Here is a 19027-nt window from a genome sequence, read left to right as displayed (position 1 = left end):
CAAAATTGATGACCTTAACACAAACATACTTAATAATTTTGTTTTTACATGAAATAAGATGACAAAACAGTGATCAAAAGTTACTATCACAAATATAAAAAAACGACATCTTTCTGCTGAATAACCTTCTCTCTCCCTCTCTCTCTCTGTCTCCCTCCCTCGCTCTCTCACTCTCTCTCTCTTTCTTTCTCTTTGTGATCCTTTAAGTCATGACTTTGCTTACACATACCTCAAGTCACTACATCAAAATTTACACATCTCAAGTCACTACAACTCCGATACACACATCAACTCACTACACCAATATAATACAAGTACATTTCAGATATTTTCAACAAATTTCCATAATGTAATACAATAAACAACATCAAAGATATCATTTATAGGGAACAAAAAAATCAATAATCACCTTCTCCAGTCTGCCATCCAGCATTTTCTTCAGCAGTTGTCATGTTATTGGCCAAGGAATGGGTCTTAGAGACCAGTGGATCTGAATCATAAATAAAAGATATTGATAGTGAGAGTCCATTTAAACATGTGCAAAATTGATGACCTTAACACAAACATACTTAATAATTTTGTTTTTACATGAAATAAGATGACAAAACAGTGATCAAAAGTTACTATCACAAATATAAATCAAAGGCCGGAACGGCCACAAAGGCGTCGAGCTGACATTTTCTTTTAAATAGATTGATAAAATGATATCAATAATTTGAATTTTTGTACTAATAGTCGTATATCAAATAATACATATTAGAATAAAAAAAGTAAATGAATTATGTTTTGCGTTCTTTAAAAACAAAAATCACTATATTTCCATATATAATAGGTTGTGATGCGTTTTTAATACAATAACTCATCATAGTTACAAAAATCAAAGAAATTTCAAAGTTCAAAAATAAATAATATTTTCTTTCTGCTTTAAACAGTCTTTCAACAATTTTCAAGGTTCATAATTTGAATACATTTACAGTGTGTCCCTTATTAAAATAATAAAACATACTTTTATTCCCGTTTGAAAAAAGATTACCTATGGTATGGTTGTTTACATACAAATCCACAACATGTGCTATTTAAAATGCTCGACGAAACCGATTAAATTTCAAAGTTAAAAAAAATTATATTTTCTTTCTGCTTTAAACAATTTTCAAGGTGAATACATTGATTACAGTGTGTCTCTAATTATAATAATAAAACATACTTTTATTTATTTCAATTCCCGTTTGAAACAAGATTACCTATGGTATGGTTGTTTACAAACAAATCCACAACACGTGCTATTTTTTGCTCGACCAAACCGACTGCATTATCGTGTTTATTTATTGCAACAAAATCACTAGATACGTTTATCGCTTACATTCATTTTGGAGGCCGTGCCCGATAACAAATAAATTTACATATCAAATTTTATTTCTATCGGGCACGGTCTCCAGTTAAAATTTAATCGATAAACTAAAATAATATTTAGTGAATGTTTACACCTGTTGTATTCATCCGCCATTCTTGAATAGGCAAATTTATACTTATGCAAAGAGTTATCAATAACCAGGGAGGCAAAGTTAGATTTTTTTGTACACAATGTAGTTGAATAAATGGAATAAAAATCTTGTAATACGTTTAATACTTTAAGGAACTTATTTTTTTGCGCATTTAAAAGGCGGTGCAGTGCATGAAGTTTTGGACGATTGCCAATCCAGACGATCGCTAGAAGGCTGCCGAGCATTAGCTCGACGCCATAAAAACCGACATCTTTCTGCTGAATAACCTTCTCTCTCCCTCCCTCCCTCACTCTCTCTGTCTCTCTCCTTCCCTCCCTCACTCACTCTCTCTCTTTCTTTCTCTTTGTGATCCTTTAAGTCATGACCTTGCTTACACATACCTCAAGTCACTACATCAAAATTTACACATCTCAAGTCACTACAACTCCGATACACACATCAACTCACTACACCAATATAATACAAGTAAATTTCAGATATTTTCAACAAGTTTCCATACTGTAATACAAAAAAAAAACATCAAAGATATCATTTATAGGGAACAAAAAAACCAATAATCACCTTCTCCAGTCTGCCATCCAGCATTTTCTTCAGCAGTTGTCATGTTATTGGCCAAGGAACGGGTCTTAGAGACCAGTGGATCTGAATCATAAATAAAAGATATTGATAGTGAGAGTTCATTTAAAGGTGTGCAAAATTGATGACCTTAACACAAACATACTTAAAAATTTTGTTTTTACATGAAATAAGATGACAAAACAGTGATCAAAAGTTATTATCACAAATATAAAAAAACCGACATCTTTCTGCTGAATAACCTTCTCTCTCTCCCTCACTCTCTCTCTCTCTCTCTCCCTCACTCTCTCTCTCTCTCTCTCTTCCTCCCTCCCTCACTCACTCTCTCTCTCTCTCTTTCTTTCTCTTTGTGATCCTTTAAGTCATGACTTTGCTTACACATACCTCAGGTCACTACATCCAAATTTACACACATCAACTCACTACACCAATATAATACAAGTACATTTCAGATATTCTCAACAAGTTTCCATAATGAATACAAAAAACAATATCAAGAAATCATTTATAGGGAACAAAAAACCCAATAATCACCTTCTCCAGTCTGCCATCCAGCATTTTCTTCAGCAGTTGTCATGTTATTGGCCAAGGAATGGGTCTTAGAGACCAGTGGATCTGAATCATAAATAAAAGATATTGATAGTGAGAGTCCATTTGAATGCAACTCTGAAACCTCTCTCTCTCTCGCTCTCTGTGATCTTATTAGTCATGTTTTTGCTTAAACATACCTCAAGTCACTACATCAAAATTTACACATCTCAAGTCACTACAACTCCGATACACACATCAACTCACTACACCAATATAATACAAGTACATTTCAGATATTTTCAACAAGTTTCCATACTGTAATACAAAAAAAAACATCAAAAAAATCATTTATAGGGAACAAAAAACCCAATAATCACCTTCTCCAGTCTGCCATCCAGCATTTTCTTCAGCAGTTGTCATGTTATTGGCCAAGGAACGGGTCTTAGAGACCAGTGGATCTGAATCATAAATAAAAGATATTGATAGTGAGTTCATTTAAAGGTGTTCAAAATTGATGACCTTAACACAAACATACGTAATAATTTGTTTTTACCTGAAATAAGATGACAAAACAGTGATTAAAAGTTATTATCACAAATATAAAAAAACCGACATCTTTCTGCTGAATAACCTTCTCTCTCTCCCTCTCTCTCTCTCTCTCTCTTTCTCCCTCACTCACTCTCTCTCTCTCTCTCTTTCTTTCTCTTTGTGATCCTTTAAGTCATGACTTTGCTTACACATACCTCAAGCCACTACATCCAAATTTACACATCTCAAGTCACTACAACTCTTATACACACATCAACTCACTACACCAATATAATACAAGTACATTTCAGATATTCTCAACAAGTTTCCATAATGAATACAAAAAACAATATCAAGAAATCATTTATAGGGAAAAAAAACCAATAATCACCTTCTCCAGTCTGCCATCCCGCATTTCCTTCAGCAGTTGTCATGTTGTTGGCCAAGGAATGGGTCTTAGAGACCAGTGGATCTGAATCATAAATAAAAGATATTGATAGTGAGAGTCCATTTAAATGCAACTCTGAAACCTCTCTCTCTCTCGCTCTCTGTGATCTTATTAGTCATGTTTTTGCTTAAACATACCTCAAGTCACTACATCAAAATTTACACATCTCAAGTCACTACAACTCCGATACACACATCAACTCACTACACCAATATAATACAAGTACATTTCAGATATTTTCAACAAGTTTCCATACTGTAATACAAAAAAAAACATCAAAGAAATCATTTATAGGGAACAAAAAACCCAATAATCACCTTCTCCAGTCTGCCATCCAGCATTTTCTTCAGCAGTTGTCATGTTATTGGCCAAGGAACGGGTCTTAGAGACCAGTGGATCTGAATCATAAATAAAAGATATTGATAGCGAGTTCATTTAAAGGTGTTCAAAATTGATGACCTTAACACAAACATACGTAATAATTTGTTTTTACCTGAAATAAGATGACAAAACAGTGATTAAAAGTTATTATCACAAATATAAAAAAACCGACATCTTTCTGCTGAATAACCTTCTCTCTCTCCCTCACTCTCTCTCTCTCTCTCTCTCTCTCTCTCTCTCTCCCTCACTCACTCTCTCTCTCTCTTTCTTTCTCTTTGTGATCCTTTAAGTCATGACTTTGCTTACACATACCTCAAGCCACTACATCCAAATTTACACATCTCAAGTCACTACAACTCCTATACACACATCAACTCACTACACCAATATAATACAAGTACATTTCAGATATTCTCAACAAGTTTCCATAATGAATACAAAAAACAATATCAAGAAATCATTTATAGGGAAAAAAAACCAATAATCACCTTCTCCAGTCTGCCATCCCGCATTTCCTTCAGCAGTTGTCATGTTGTTGGCCACGGAATGGGTCTTAGAGACCAGTGGATCTGAATCATAAATAAAAGATATTGATAGTGAGAGTTCATTTAAAGGTGTGCAAAATTGATGACCTTAACACAAACATACTTAATAATTTTGTTTTTACATGAAATAAGATGACAAAACAGTGATCAAAAGTTATTATCACAACTATAAAAAACTCACATCTTTCTGCTGAATATTCTTCTCTCACTATCTCTCTTTCCCACTCTCTCTCTCTCTCTCTCTCTCTCTCTCTCTCTCTCTCTCTCTCCGTTTGATCTTATAAGTCATGACTTTGCTTTTACATACCTCAAGTCACTACATCAAAATTTACACATCTCAAGTCACTACAACTCCGATACACACATCAACTCACTACACCAATATAATACAAGTACATTTCAGATATTTTCAACAAGTTTCCATACTGTAATACATAAAACGACATCAAAGAAATCATTTATAGGGAACAATAAAACCAATAATCACCTTCTCCAGTCTGCCATCCAGCATTTTCTTCAGCAGTTGTCATGTTATTGGCCAAGGAACGGGTCTTAGAGACCAATGGATCTGAATCATAAATAAAAGATATTGATAGTGAGAGTCCATTTAAAGGTGTGCAAAATTGATGACCTTAACACAAACATACTTAATAATTTTGTTTTTACATGAAATAAGATGACAAAACAGTGATCAAAAGTTATTATCACAAATATAAAACATAGGTAATCACAGATTACAAAGCTCACCGAGACGAGACATCACCCTTATGAGACTTCACCTTTATGAAACCACCTTTATCATATTAAATGAAAATCATACTTTATGATCTTGGATATTCATGGATTCTGTTTTGACACAATATCGTATATCATCTGTTGTATGATAATCATATGTTCATATGTTAATCAATACAATAAAAGAAAATTAAATATTGCATCCTATCATCTTTATAACATACATCATATAATACAATAAAATACCATGATAAACAATGATGAGATATGATTATTGTAACGTATGATATGACATTGTATTGTGTTATACGTTATTGTATTTGATCACATAATACAATATCATAATATATATATAAAACAATATAGTATTATAGTACAATATCATATTACATAATACATCATAACATTGAAACATATGATATTATATTGTATAAAATAGTATGATATTGTATTTTTTATACATAATATGATATTGTATCATATGATACAATATAATTTGATATGTACAACATTGTATCATATCAAATGATACAATATTATGTGATAAAGTAAAATATTATGTAATACAATATTATATAATACACATTGTATCATATGATACAATAATATATTTTACAATATCATACAAAACAATTTCATGTGATGTGATAATATATCATATTATAAACCAATATCATATTATTCAATATCGTATGATACGATATTATATAATATTACAGTATCAAATTATACAATTTCATGTGATATAATTCTATATTACAGAAACTTAAATCATATTATACAATATCGTATGATACAATATTATAGAATATACAATATTTTGTCATGGATACAATATTATATTTTGCAATATCTTATGTAATAGTATCATGTGATAAAATAATAAAATTATAATACAATATAATATTATACAATATTATATCATAATATACAATACTATACATAACGATATCATGATACAATATCATAATATAAAATATCAAAAAAATTGATACAATATCATATCATATCATATAACTTTTTATAATATTACATATGATATTATATTGTATCATATTAAACAATATTGTTTCATACCATACAATTCTATATCATAGGAATCATGTTATATCATTTATTAACAAACACATCTATCTATCGAGCAGGTTTGAGTGAGGTAGGAGATTTCTTTAGCATCCTTGATAATGGAAATCAGGCTCTGCATCTGAAGCAACCTCTGCGTTTCATTTATAATATAGTTAAATCAACTATGCAAGCTATCATCTATAAAACATGTGACCTATTCCAAAAAACTAAACCTCATCCAGCATCCGAAACCTATGGCTCAGATTCAGCATTCAAGCCTGTCGGGTGCATCAGTATACATAAGACGCATCTCCATGCAAGTTTGGTGAAGTTCAGACCAGTAATAACTAAGATATCATCATCAGAGGGCACTAGCAATTAAAACCTTTACCTGCTCCAGCATCCGCAACCTATGGCTCAGATTCAAGATCCATGCCTGTCAGGTGCATCTGAATCATAAGACACACCATCCATGCAAGATTGGTGAAGTACGGACCTGCAGTAACTTAGATATTGCTGTCAAAGGGCACCTGCAACAAAAACTTTAACCTGGTCCAACAACCTTAACCGCCTCCAGCATCTGAAATTTAGGACTCAGATTCAGCATCCAAGTCTTTCAAGTCCATAAGTAGGTCCAGATGCATCATCCATGCAAGTTTGATGAAGATAGGACAAGTAATAGCTTAGATACAGGACCTGCAACAAAAACTTTAACCAGGTCCAGACGCCGACGCCGACGCCGAGGGTATAGCATAAGCTCCCCCTGACTTCGTCTCGGTGAGCTAAAAAACCGACATCTTTCTGCTGAATAACCTCTCTCTCTCCCTCACTCTCTCTCTCTCTCTCTCTTTCTTTCTTTTTGTGATCCTTTAAGGCATGACTTTGCTTACACATACCTCAAGTCACTACATCAAAATTTACACATCCCAAGTCACTATAACTCCGATACACACATCAACTCACTACACCAATATAATACAAGTACATTTCAGATATTCTCAACAAGTTTCCATGCTGTAATACAAAAAACAATATCAAAGAAATCATTTATAGGGAAAAAAACCCAATAATCACCTTCTCCAGTCTGCCATCCAGCATTTTCTTCAGCAGTTGTCATGTTATTGGCCAAGGAATGGGTCTTAGAGACCAGTGGATCTGAATCATAAATAAAAGATATTGATAGTGAGAGTCCATTTAAACGCAACTCTGAAACCTCTCTCTCTCTCCTCTCTCTCTCGCTCTCTGTGATCTTATAAGTCATGACTTTGCTTACACATACCTCAAGTCACTACATCAAAATTTACACATCCCAAGTCACTACAACTCCGATACACACATCAACTCACTACACCAATATAATACAAGTACATTTCAGATATTCTCAACAAGTTTCCATGCTGTAATACAAAAAACAACATCAAAGAAATCATTTATAGGGGAAAAAAAAACAATAATCACCTTCTCCAGTCTGCCAACCAGCATTTTCTTCAGCAGTTGTCATGTTGTTGGCCAAGGAACGGGTCTTAGAGACCAGTGGATCTGAATCATAAATAAAAGATATTGAAAGTGAGAGTCCATTTATAACATGTGCAGAATTAATGAAAAATTTTAAAATCATCATAGCATACTGATAGTATGAAAATATTTAAAACTGAATATTTAATATGTTACAGAAATCTAGGAGTTTTACAGCATTATTCATTTCTCATGCCCCTATGATATCAGGTAAATGGGGCGATTCCTGCTATTTCTCAAAAACATGAAAAAATCATCAGTTTTTTTTTAAAATTCAACAATAGAAAATATGGAGTGCAGAATATATAGAAATATATCATTTATATATGTATTAATATTTCTTAATACAAATATCTAAAGCTCTATTCATAACTTTGAATTTTGGGGCATTAACACAACCCATATCCCACACATAATCCTTTGCAAAAAATAGTGTAATTATGACAGAATAATCTTGCATACATGTATAGTACCAATCAGACCCAACCTAACAGAAAGTAGACCCCAACTAAAAACCCTGGATTTACTTTTAGGGTTTACACTAGATCTACTAGAGCAGACCCAGAGTTAATCCCGATCAACCCAAAGTACACCCAGAGTGGACACAAAGAGTAAACCCGATCAGAAGTATACCCCTAAAAGCAGACAAGGTGCAGGGCTTACAGGCAGTAAGACAGATAGATAAATGACAGGTCTGCTTCACATTCAAGTGCGAAAAGTGGACCCCTAAAGCAAACCCAAAGTAAACCCTGAGTGGACCCAAAGTAAACCCAGACTGGACACAAATTCTTAAAAGCAGTCCCAAAGTAAACCCAGGCTTTAATTGGGGTCTGCTTTAGCATATGGTTGGGTCTGACCAGTTACTTCTTATGAACCTTGAACATTACATGTGCGAAGAAAAAATGATTCCTAATCTGTCAATAAATTGTTTAGTACAACAGACTAACAAAACATGTCATTATGAATAAAATGAATGACTATGGTAACAGCTTATCTTACTTTCTTTTTTTCCCCTTTTCCTGGACACCTGAAAGTTTATGAATTCAGAAGATTCAAGATTAATGTATTCCTGCAATTAATAGCAACCACAGCTTGCTGATGCAAGTGAGCTTTAAGAACCAGTGCATGAGAAAAAGAACAAGCTAAACCTACAGATTCATTAAAAAAAAATTGGCAGCATTGCAGCATCCTTTTGAGCTATAGTATAATACAATACTTATTTACTCACTATTTGGATGATAGCAAGTTTATTGTCCCCCTCGACAGCATTATTTGTTGTTCACTTCTACAAACAGATGCTGTCTCAGGGGTCAATAAACTTGCAATCATTCTCACAGCCAATAAACAGCCAGGTACTGTATATTCCTTATTTTACGCGAGTATTTAATTCCCCGATCCCAGCGTTTTGTATCAAAACGCGAGAATGTAAAATCGCGAATGTGGAACTTTTATCCTAATTTATTATAATTCTCAACTCTCAGAAAATAAAAGCGAGATTTTAAAATCCACGAGGGATGCTTCTCGCGATTTTACGCGGATATAAATTCCTCGCGTTTAATCATGTTAATTAGGAATTTACAGTATATAATATCGAGTAATAATAAAATGTGCTCCATAAATATCTTGGGACAGAGAATAGTTATTGTAGAATAGGTCACATAAATTTAATAGTTAGAATATCATCCTGATTTGCAAATAAATATGGGTCAGGTGGGTGGACTTTATTTTTTAATTTTTTTAAAACATCTTTTTCATTATTCATGTCTAATGCTAATATGAGTACAAAAACCAATATATGGAATATGTTTAACTTATCTTTTAATTCCATCTTATTTCAACTTAACTGAAAATGCATGAAGACATTAGAATCCTTATGTTAACAAGCATGACCAATCTAATTATTTAGATGTTTGATCCGCTCGCTTACTCGCAATTGTGAAGTGAGTAAGCGAGCGGATCAAACATCTAATTTTAATTAGATTGCAAGCATGACTGGGATCAAACGATGATCCACATGTTAAGCAGCCTTTAAAATGTTCTGAATTTTTTGTATACCAACCTGATTTTTTTACCCCCCATTTTTTTTTTGCACAATTTGTTTTTTTAAAGATAAAATGCATCAGGACGGGCCACTTTCAGAAGGACGAGTGGTGATGAGAATCTAAAGATTAATTTCATGTGGCCATATACATGCTAATTTTTATCTTTTTTCATCTTTTAATCTGGAAATGATAAATCATCAACAATAATTTAGAAAAAATATATTACCTGTTCCAACCATGGTAATGACTTGGTTCCATAATCATAGAGAAGTTCCTCACTCTCACATATATCTCTGGTAAGAAACAAATTTCTTAATGTAAAAAATATGTCTAATCTAATCTCATAGATTCAAGGCCCTGTCACACCAAGTTGCGTTCCCACAGCGTTGTAAAATTAATGGAATCGCCATAGGATAGCAAGAAATATCAGAAGAAATGTACTATTTTATTTGACATTTTTACAAGATGTCATGGTGTCCTGACGGCAACCGAGGAATTTCTATGGAGCTCCCGCAGCGTGTAATTGCGTTTCCACAGGGTTCTACTTGGCAATAGACTGCGCTCTCGCTGAGTATCTGCTGAGCGCTCTTGACATAATAAGAGTTTTAAACTTCCGTCTATGGTGTGCTCTGTGCGGTGACTGCGTGCACAGGACATTCTTTACTTATTGGTAGGTTAATCTTATGAAATAAGATTTTTATCTACGTTCTTTAATAGATCCTGGAACATTATATAAATAGTGCCTGTTTGGGAGGGTACCAGTTGAAATTGACACCCCGAGAAAACCATTGTCAACCCCCACTTTGCGTCGGTTGACAACGGTTTTCTCGGGGTGTCAATTCGCGTCGGTTGACAATGGTTTTCTCGGGGTGTCAATTTCAACAGTTACCCTCCCAAACAGGCACTATTTTTTTTAATTATACTGAATGTCTTAATTTTAGAGAAAATTTTACTGCTTTTATATAGAAATGATGTGAATTTTACAGCAAACCCTATGCCCATAATTTACGCGCATGTAACAATTCGTTCTGTCGGCCCGTTGCCAAGCGTGTTGCTAACGCTGAGGGTAAGAGAACGAATTGTTAACAGCGTCTAAACCAACCAGATTTCAGTATTTAACATGAAAGTATAATAATCTCAAATGCTACATTTAACATCCATATCTAGTCTGAAAATACTATATCGCTTGCTATTGTACAACAGCCGTTGTTCGAGTTTTCATGGTCTGGATAACACACTAGAAACGCCATGGCAGCGCGGTATAAATGCTAATAAACTCAAAAGCAACTTTAAGAGAGTGCGATAAACGCAGCAACAGCTCTTTGAGGTCTCTGTGTGAACACAGCCAAACAAAAAACAACTCATTCAACTGCTGTGATCGCGCAGTGAAAGCGCAGTGAGAGTGTGATGATGATACAGTGACATCCCAAAGGACTCGGAGAGGTCTCTGTGCAAGCACAATTGACTCATCACTGCATCTACACTGTGATTAGCTGCATTCTTTGCGTACGCCAATGGAGTTTTTGTGGCGCTGTCATGGCGACCTACTCTGTTTCTACTGTGTGTTTATCTCAACCTTGGCTCGTACTCTGTGCTGTTCATAGTATGCACCGCTTCATGGTATTCTTTAATGTTCTAGGCGATCCCAACGTGACAAATGAAGATGCTGTTGCATTGTTACCGCACTGCCCTACAAGACTCTACTGCGTGTACCTTGGTGTTTTACATTACCGGTATTTAACGACGCAGCTATCGCCATGAGGACGCAGCTCCGGTGTGACAGAGGTTTAACAAGTTATATACCAAACTTTATAAAATTGATCTAATTAATAGACATGCAAATGTTTACAGTAATACAATACGACCACAGCAAACACACTTAAAATAAGTTCATTCTTACAACATGTACAACAAGGGTCAATTTCATTCCCTCTTTTCTTAAATTTCAATTGTTACATGTACACTTGCAATGGATAAAACAAATAAAATTTATAATGAATCAAAATTAGTCATTCCAGGCACTTTGCTATAAACATGTTTTACTGTATGATCAAATTTGAAAAGCTTCATCAATCCTTTTCAGTGGTCGCCTATTATAGCAGATTATTTTTTCTTTCAATGAAATATGATCCTATACAAATAAATCTACTAGTACATGTACTAAGCACTGAAAGCAGTCACCTGTAACAGTATATGGTGATCATACAGCATGTTGTTATTTTTAATTGACTTACAAGTACATTATAAATATGTATTGTATTGCATTATTTGTTTAACAAAAGAATCAACGAAATTGGACTAAGAACTTTCAGGAAAACATCTCTATAAAATGAAAATTCAAATGAAGGGTCCATTCCCTAGTATAACCATTTTTTCATGTTCTGTGTCCAAACTGTAAGTTCATAGACATTCCACAATCTTTAATTTTTTAAACAAAATTTATTGCAATGCTTGGTGGATTAAAGAAAATTACACACCTTGTTGCAAATAAGCATAGGTGGACTTTGTCTATAATTTTCATAGTGCAATTTCTCTCGGAGGGTTCACCATGGTTAACCAGACGGCCCAGTCTATTAGATTCCTCAGATGCATCCACACTGTAATACCAAATCCAATACACACACTCTACTTAGTGTTTGATAACCTTGAAGTTAAAATGTTAAAAAATAAAGATTTAATTAAAATTGTTGATTACTTATTAAATCATTTGCTGCATATTTATTATCATATATATTCATAAACACTGATAAATGAACTTTAAAATTAAATTTCCACAACAATTGACCAACATACATGTATTTTTCAATAAAATTATTAATAATATAATTAACAAGATATCTGTGAGTCAATGCTCACTATTGAAACCCCCGCTCTGATGTGAATATGCAAAATAAGCAAAGTCAACATTTAACAGAAAGCTGGCATCCGATTGGTACAGAAATATATCCCACAATATGGCATGCCTAAACAAATAGTGTGTTAAAATTTCAAGCATCTGCGATAAATAGCTGCTGAGAAATCTTTGAGGAAAATTTGTTTGAAAATTTTGGCTAAAATAAACAAAGTACTCATTTAACAGGAAGATGATGTCCGATTGGTACAAAAATATATCCCACGATATGGCATGCCTTAACAAACACTATGTAAATATTTCAAGCATCTCCAATAAATAGCTGCTGAGAAATCTTTGACGAAAATTTGATTGAAAATTTTGGCAAAAAATAAACAAAGTCATTATTTAACAGGAAGTTGACGTCTGATTGGTACAAAAATATATCCCACAATATGGCATGCCAAAACAAATAGTGTGTTAAAATTTCAAGCATCTGTGATAAATAGCTGCTGAGAAATCTTTGACGAAAATTTGTTTGAAAATTTTGGCTAAAAATAAACAAAGTCGTCATTTAACAGGAAGTTGACACCCGATTGGTACAGAAATATATCCCACGATATGGCATGCCTATACAAATACTGTGTAAAAATTTCAAGCATCTGCAATAAATAGTTGCTGAGAAATCTTTGACGAAAATTTGTTCGAAAATTTTGGTTAAAAAATAAGCAAAGTCGTCATTTAACAGGAAGTTGACGTCCGATTGATACAAAAATATATATATCCCACAATATGGCATGCCTAAACAAATAGTGTGTTAAAATTTCAAGCATCTGCGATGAATAGTTGCTGAGAATTCTTTGACGGAAATTTGTTTGAAAATTTTGGCAAAAAATAAACAAAGTCGTCATTTAACAGGAAGTTGACGTCTGATTGGTACAAAAATATATCCCACGATATGGCATGCCTATACAAATACTGTGTAAAAATTGCAAGCATCTCCGATAAACAGTTGCTGAGAAATCTTTGACGAAAATTTGTTTGAAAATTTTGGTTAAAAAATAAGCAAAGTCGTCATATAACAGGAAGTTGATGTCCGATTGGTACAAAAATATATCCCACGATATGGCATGCCTTAACAAACACTGTGTTAAAATTTCAAGCATCTGCGATAAATAGTTGCTGAGATAAATGCGACAGAAATTTTTGTTACGGACGGACAGACAGACGGACAGACAGACAGACGGATAGACGGACCGACGGACGGACAGACAGACACACAAGGGTAAAACAGTATACCCCCTCGCCTTCGGAGCGGGGGTATAATAACATTCTTAATGTATGTAAGAAATTGTCTTTCATTTAGTTTCCTAAACAGTAAAACTTTGGAATCATCATTGTTTGTGGGTAAATATTGCCTTAAATGGCTACGAATTGGCTTCCCCAAGCACTAAAGTATATACACACATATACTTAATAATATATTAAAATTATCCCAAACTTGCTACCAATGAAAAAACATCTCCACAATCTAAACATTTTTTAGCTGCCTATGAACATTAACCCCCAGAGATAAAAATAATTCCACTGAATAAAAATTTAATTTCGGTTGTAACACCATATTTGATGAGTTATATAATTTCATTTACAATATATATATATATTATATAACTTGCCTACATCACGGTGTAACACATTAATCCGTTTCACGTTACATTTGAAAGTTGTACAAATCAATATAATTTTCTATTTTTTGCAATGATATCTACCTTCATAACCTGCAAGAATGATTGAAGAAAGCATTTTATTGTTTACATTTATCATTTAACAAATTAATGAATTGATCATAAAAAGTAGGTAAAGTTACTAAATTATTCATAGGTACATAAGATAAAAGAAATAGCCATTTTATCTTGTATAGTAATTTGAGTTTAACATCATCATGATTATTTCGAACAGTCCATGATTTTTCTTACTAGTTTGCTGAAGTTTTTGATTGATTGATAAACTGGTTAGAACTGGATAATGTATATTTCAGTTCAGTTATTTTCTATACAACATACAGCTGTCAATTACAATAAATTTCCTTAAGTAGTAGAGGACATCATACATGTACTTAGTGCATATAAATATATATTCTTCTGATAGTTACATTCACCAAATTTTGTCTTCATAAAATTCCTCCAAAGAAAGCAGTTCCGTGATTTTTATTCTTCCAAAGCTTACAAAGTATATTTATATATGAATAAAACTACTTCCTCTTTTAGTGCTAATACAAAGGTTGGTTCTTTGATGTTTGTAGGAATATTTTTATTTAATATTTTAAATTTGATAAGATATCCTGTTAATTAGTCATATATCTCCTGATTAAAATGAGGTTGTACATTTCTGGTTTGCAAAATTAGGTTTTCTTTTAAATAAGTTTGGAAAGAGATCTTCAAAAAAGATTTAAGCATGTTTAGGGGCAACATACATCAAAGACCCCCAGTCATATATGATAAAAGAGCTAACTTTATTAAACAAAATGGCTGTCAATATGGCGGTGCATAGGAGCTGGAAAAAAAAGTTTTAACTGTTAGCACCCCTTATAAAACTTTCATTTTTTGCTGATTTTTTTTTTTTTATAGCGAGCACTGCCCCCTTTTTACTGTGCTTGGTATTACGTATTTAACCAATTAAATTCATTCTTCAACTGACAGGAAAAAATAAATGTCCTAGCATAAAGTTTGAACATTTAACTTAGCACATTGAATATATCTTATAAAAAGAACAAAAACAAAGGAGAAATAAAACATGATTAGTATAAAAAAATAATTTTTTATGAAATTTAACAAAGGACCAAATAACACTAATACTTTTAATTGTAATCAATTACAGTTGATCTTCGACATCTCGAACATCGATACCTCGAATACAATGGATATGTCGAAGTGATTAGTAAGTCCCAACCACTTATTTTTTTAGTATTTTACCCTCAATATTTCGAATACTTGGATATCTTGAAATTTATATATAGTCACATCTAGTTCGAGATAACGAAGTTTGACTGTAAATTGGTATTTCCAACAAGAAACACATCTTCAAAACATATACCAGTTTGTGGAGAAAAAATATCTAAAGACAGATGGTGAAACTTTTTCTCTGTGTTCCCCTTCTTGGGAACTAATAAGTTCTCCTGCGTATGCAACTAAAAAATCTCCCCTGTGTCTCTCCACCATTGTTCTGACACCCCGACCTAGTTGGTAGTACATGTACACATAATCATGATAATGAAATTATGAACTTCTAAAAAAAACTCAGGCAAAATTATCGTGGAAGACTATTTTATCCATCCAACAAAATGAATACTTTTGGTTGAGAAATTAAAAGGTCAAAATAAAATTTACAAATTGCTTATCAATATCACACAACATATTCAAGGTATTTTTAATATGCTACACTGATTTCATTCTTCACTTGTTGGTCTATATTCAGACAAAAATTCTGTAACAATTTCTGCTCCATTTTACATATTGATAATCTTCTTTATCTTATAAAAGAGAAAGAAAAAAGAAAATCATAACTGTTTGCTCATATTATGTATATTAATGTGTACTGCCTCAAAACTTTTAAATTTTTAATTATTAATAAATTGCTTCATACATGTGATAAGTTGAAGACCACAAAACTGTACACAAAACTGGAATTTGGGTGAAAAAACTGTACACTGCCCATCAAAAAACGGTACAAAATATTGCTTGAATTCTTTTGATAAAGCACCTTATTTCTAAACCAACAAATGTATATTGTCGAAAATGCCTTATTTTAAATGTTTTAATAAAGTTTTCTATGCTTTAAAATTTCATATTGTGTTTTATAATCACAATTTTTTCATGAATCATATGAATTGAGCAAGAATAGATGATAGTTTGTTCACCAACTTTATATAGTACAACGTAAGAGTCGATGTCTCCAATTTACATCTTGTTCATGAATGTGTTACTGATATATACACCAGCAATGTAAATAACAGCAGCAAAAGCAACCTTACATAAATTTCTGCACATAAAAAATCCTTCATTTCAGCGTAAGCATGATAATAAACACGTTTATTCATCGTATACATTACGTACGGAGAGCTGGTTCAGATTCATGTATATTTCTAAAGTTGGCTAAAAGTTTTTCGATCAAGTTACGAAATATTTTCAAACAGTTATAATTAAAAACAAAGCTACCTAAAAGAGCATTTTGATATGGATGGATTATCCCAATTACCGGCAGTTCACACCTTCGCACGCAACAGTTTGTGTACACTACACAAGTATCGGTAGGTCACGTGTCAAACACAGGTGATGTTTTCCAGTATTGAGAGGAAAATGGCGGCATTTAGCAAGAAATTCAAAAAACTGTACAAATGTTCATATTCCGTGAATTTTGGTGTCCCGCCGGTACACCGTGAATGGGGTCGATAAAACGGTACATTTGGCGTACCGCCGGTACATATCACATGTATGTTGCTTGCCTGCTTGTACTTTTGTCATCAGATGAGAATAAAGAGAATGAATTGGTGTGACCATTAACAAAATACAAATGAAAACCAAACGTTATTTAATATTCAGAAATCATACTATTAAACATGTTAAAAGCTGAACATATCCTGAGTAGACTTTAGTCATATCTAATAAAACATTTAAATAGAGTAGTTTTAACAAGAGCTTGGACTGTTGGCACTGCGTGTCAAATTTTAAAATGATGAAGGCAGGGTCTATTCATGGTTATCTGTCCAATTATTAACATTGACTACTGTAAAGTCTTGTGTCTAGAACACACCTGTGTATATTACGCAATCATGTGGCGCCGATCATGCATTTACAAAAACGTCATTTATTAATAAAGATGTCTGTGAATAATTGAGAAATATCGTAAGTTATCACATTTCTTTGTGAAATTTCACAACCCCAAACCGGAAGAGAAACAAGTACAGACAACTCTGGTACATGTGCAGTTGGTAAAATTATTGTGCACTTTAATTTAGCAAGTTTTCGGAAAAGTTTTACAAGCGTAATTTCCAATGTTGCATTAGTAATTGAGTATGGTGAGATGATCGTATAATGCACATAACATCACGATATCATATCAGTAAATCCCGTCAGAAACTTGTTTAATCAAACAAAAGATTTTGCCCATGTCGCACATGGTTATTCATACATTTATATTCATTTCAACGATTGACAATTTGTTTTAGTACATATAAATACAGATATTTTATTAGATCATCAGAAAAACTCTGTTGAGAGCACTTTAATATCCTGTATATATAGCCATGTATACACAAGCGAGCGTGTTTCCCTCGGGGCTCCACCCCCACCTGAAGTAAACCGACCGGTTAAAAAACCTGGGCCTTTAAGTCAAAAATTGTACACTATCTTAATGTCTTTTTGCTATATTCTAGTTACATCCCACTGAGAGTCTCAGTTTGTAAAATAAGCAAGTGTTACCGTACTAATACATGTTATACAAAAACCAATAAATTAATCAACCAACTGGTACCTTTTCCTTCAAAAACATCAACAGCAAAACCAGGAGGGTCCACATCCTCTTTCAGGAACCTCCTAGCCTCATCCATGGGATTTACCCTTTTTCTTTTGGGCATTGTTAACCTCTGAAATATGCACATACTCATATCACATCTATAAGCTTCTTTTTTCCAACAATTCAACAAGGGCATGCGCATGCTATAACAACTTGCTCGCGCGGAGCAAACATTACGTAATGTTATAATTAAAGATTGTGAGTTAAAAAATACCTTAACAATTATTTTTTTAGCCTATGATTATTTCTACAGGGTGACTAGGTTAGCTGCACCAGCTACGTAGCAATTATACCTACTCTCATAACACTGTTGAATCTAGTCAGCCATGATGCGTCCAACAACATTCGGCTCCCCTCGGGCGATTAGGTACGATCGACCGAGGTGTGCCGAGTCTTCCAACGAGGAGGGGTGCGTTCAAGATCGTAACGACTAGCTGCTGCTATGTAACGCTGTTGAACGACAAGCTTACCAAGCCGCAACGTAGATATTCGTTGCATTATTTTTTAATATTGAGCATCAAATTCAATATGGTTCCCTTTATTACCACTTTGTAACTAACAGGAATTTTTTTTAGGGATATTTTGTTCATCATACAAGTTGTTATTAATTTTTACATGTTTAACGTTATAACAAACTAACGTTATGCTTAGGCCTAAGTATTGATTTTTTTTTCTTCAAAAGTTTGGTATGCGCACTAAAGTGGCAGTGTCATCAGCGATTGATGGTGGCCGTAATCTGGTTGAAGAATGGAAGAGTC

The 19027-nt window shown here is 33.3% G+C and overlaps 1 protein-coding gene across 3 annotated transcripts; it reads right to left on the bottom strand.

The window, feature by feature from the left end:
- Positions 1–1855: 1855 nt before the first annotated feature.
- On the bottom strand, positions 1856–18514 carry LOC128170774 (uncharacterized). Of its 3 annotated transcripts, none has more exons than XM_052836543.1 (12): positions 18228–18514; positions 12346–12512; positions 10095–10161; positions 7770–8853; positions 7386–7466; positions 4999–5079; positions 4455–4535; positions 3903–3983; positions 3529–3609; positions 2987–3067; positions 2613–2693; positions 1856–2144 (listed from the first exon to the last, which is right to left on the bottom strand). In XM_052836543.1, exons 4-12 carry the CDS (start codon positions 7930–7932, stop codon positions 2035–2037), a joined length of 840 nt encoding a protein of 279 aa, XP_052692503.1. In that variant the 5' UTR covers positions 7933–8853; positions 10095–10161; positions 12346–12512; positions 18228–18514; the 3' UTR covers positions 1856–2034. The 3 variants fall into 3 exon arrangements, with proteins under 3 accessions (XP_052692503.1, XP_052692505.1, XP_052692506.1); XM_052836545.1 differs by having other exon boundaries at positions 12346–12465; XM_052836546.1 differs by lacking the exons at positions 10095–10161; positions 12346–12512; positions 18228–18514 and having other exon boundaries at positions 7770–9647.
- Between the last annotated feature and the right edge of the window lie 513 nt (positions 18515–19027).

Source organism: Crassostrea angulata, chromosome 2 (assembly GCF_025612915.1).
Source record: "Crassostrea angulata isolate pt1a10 chromosome 2, ASM2561291v2, whole genome shotgun sequence".
Lineage (NCBI taxonomy): Eukaryota > Metazoa > Mollusca > Bivalvia > Ostreida > Ostreidae > Magallana > Magallana angulata.
Note: the sequence above shows the minus strand (reverse complement) of the source record. Positions and strands in the feature narration are given on the sequence as shown.

Excerpts from the sequence above, each read along its gene's own strand:
- LOC128170774 (XM_052836543.1), bottom strand. The coding sequence starts at position 7,932 with ATGATGATTTTAAAATTTTTCATTAATTCTGCACATGTTATAAATGGA. Across the intron at positions 3,610-3,902 it reads TGGATGGCAGACTGGAGAAG|ATCCACTGGTCTCTAAGACC; the intron begins GTGATTATTGGG and ends TTTATGATTCAG. Across the intron at positions 2,694-2,986 it reads TGGATGGCAGACTGGAGAAG|ATCCACTGGTCTCTAAGACC; the intron begins GTGATTATTGGG and ends TTTATGATTCAG.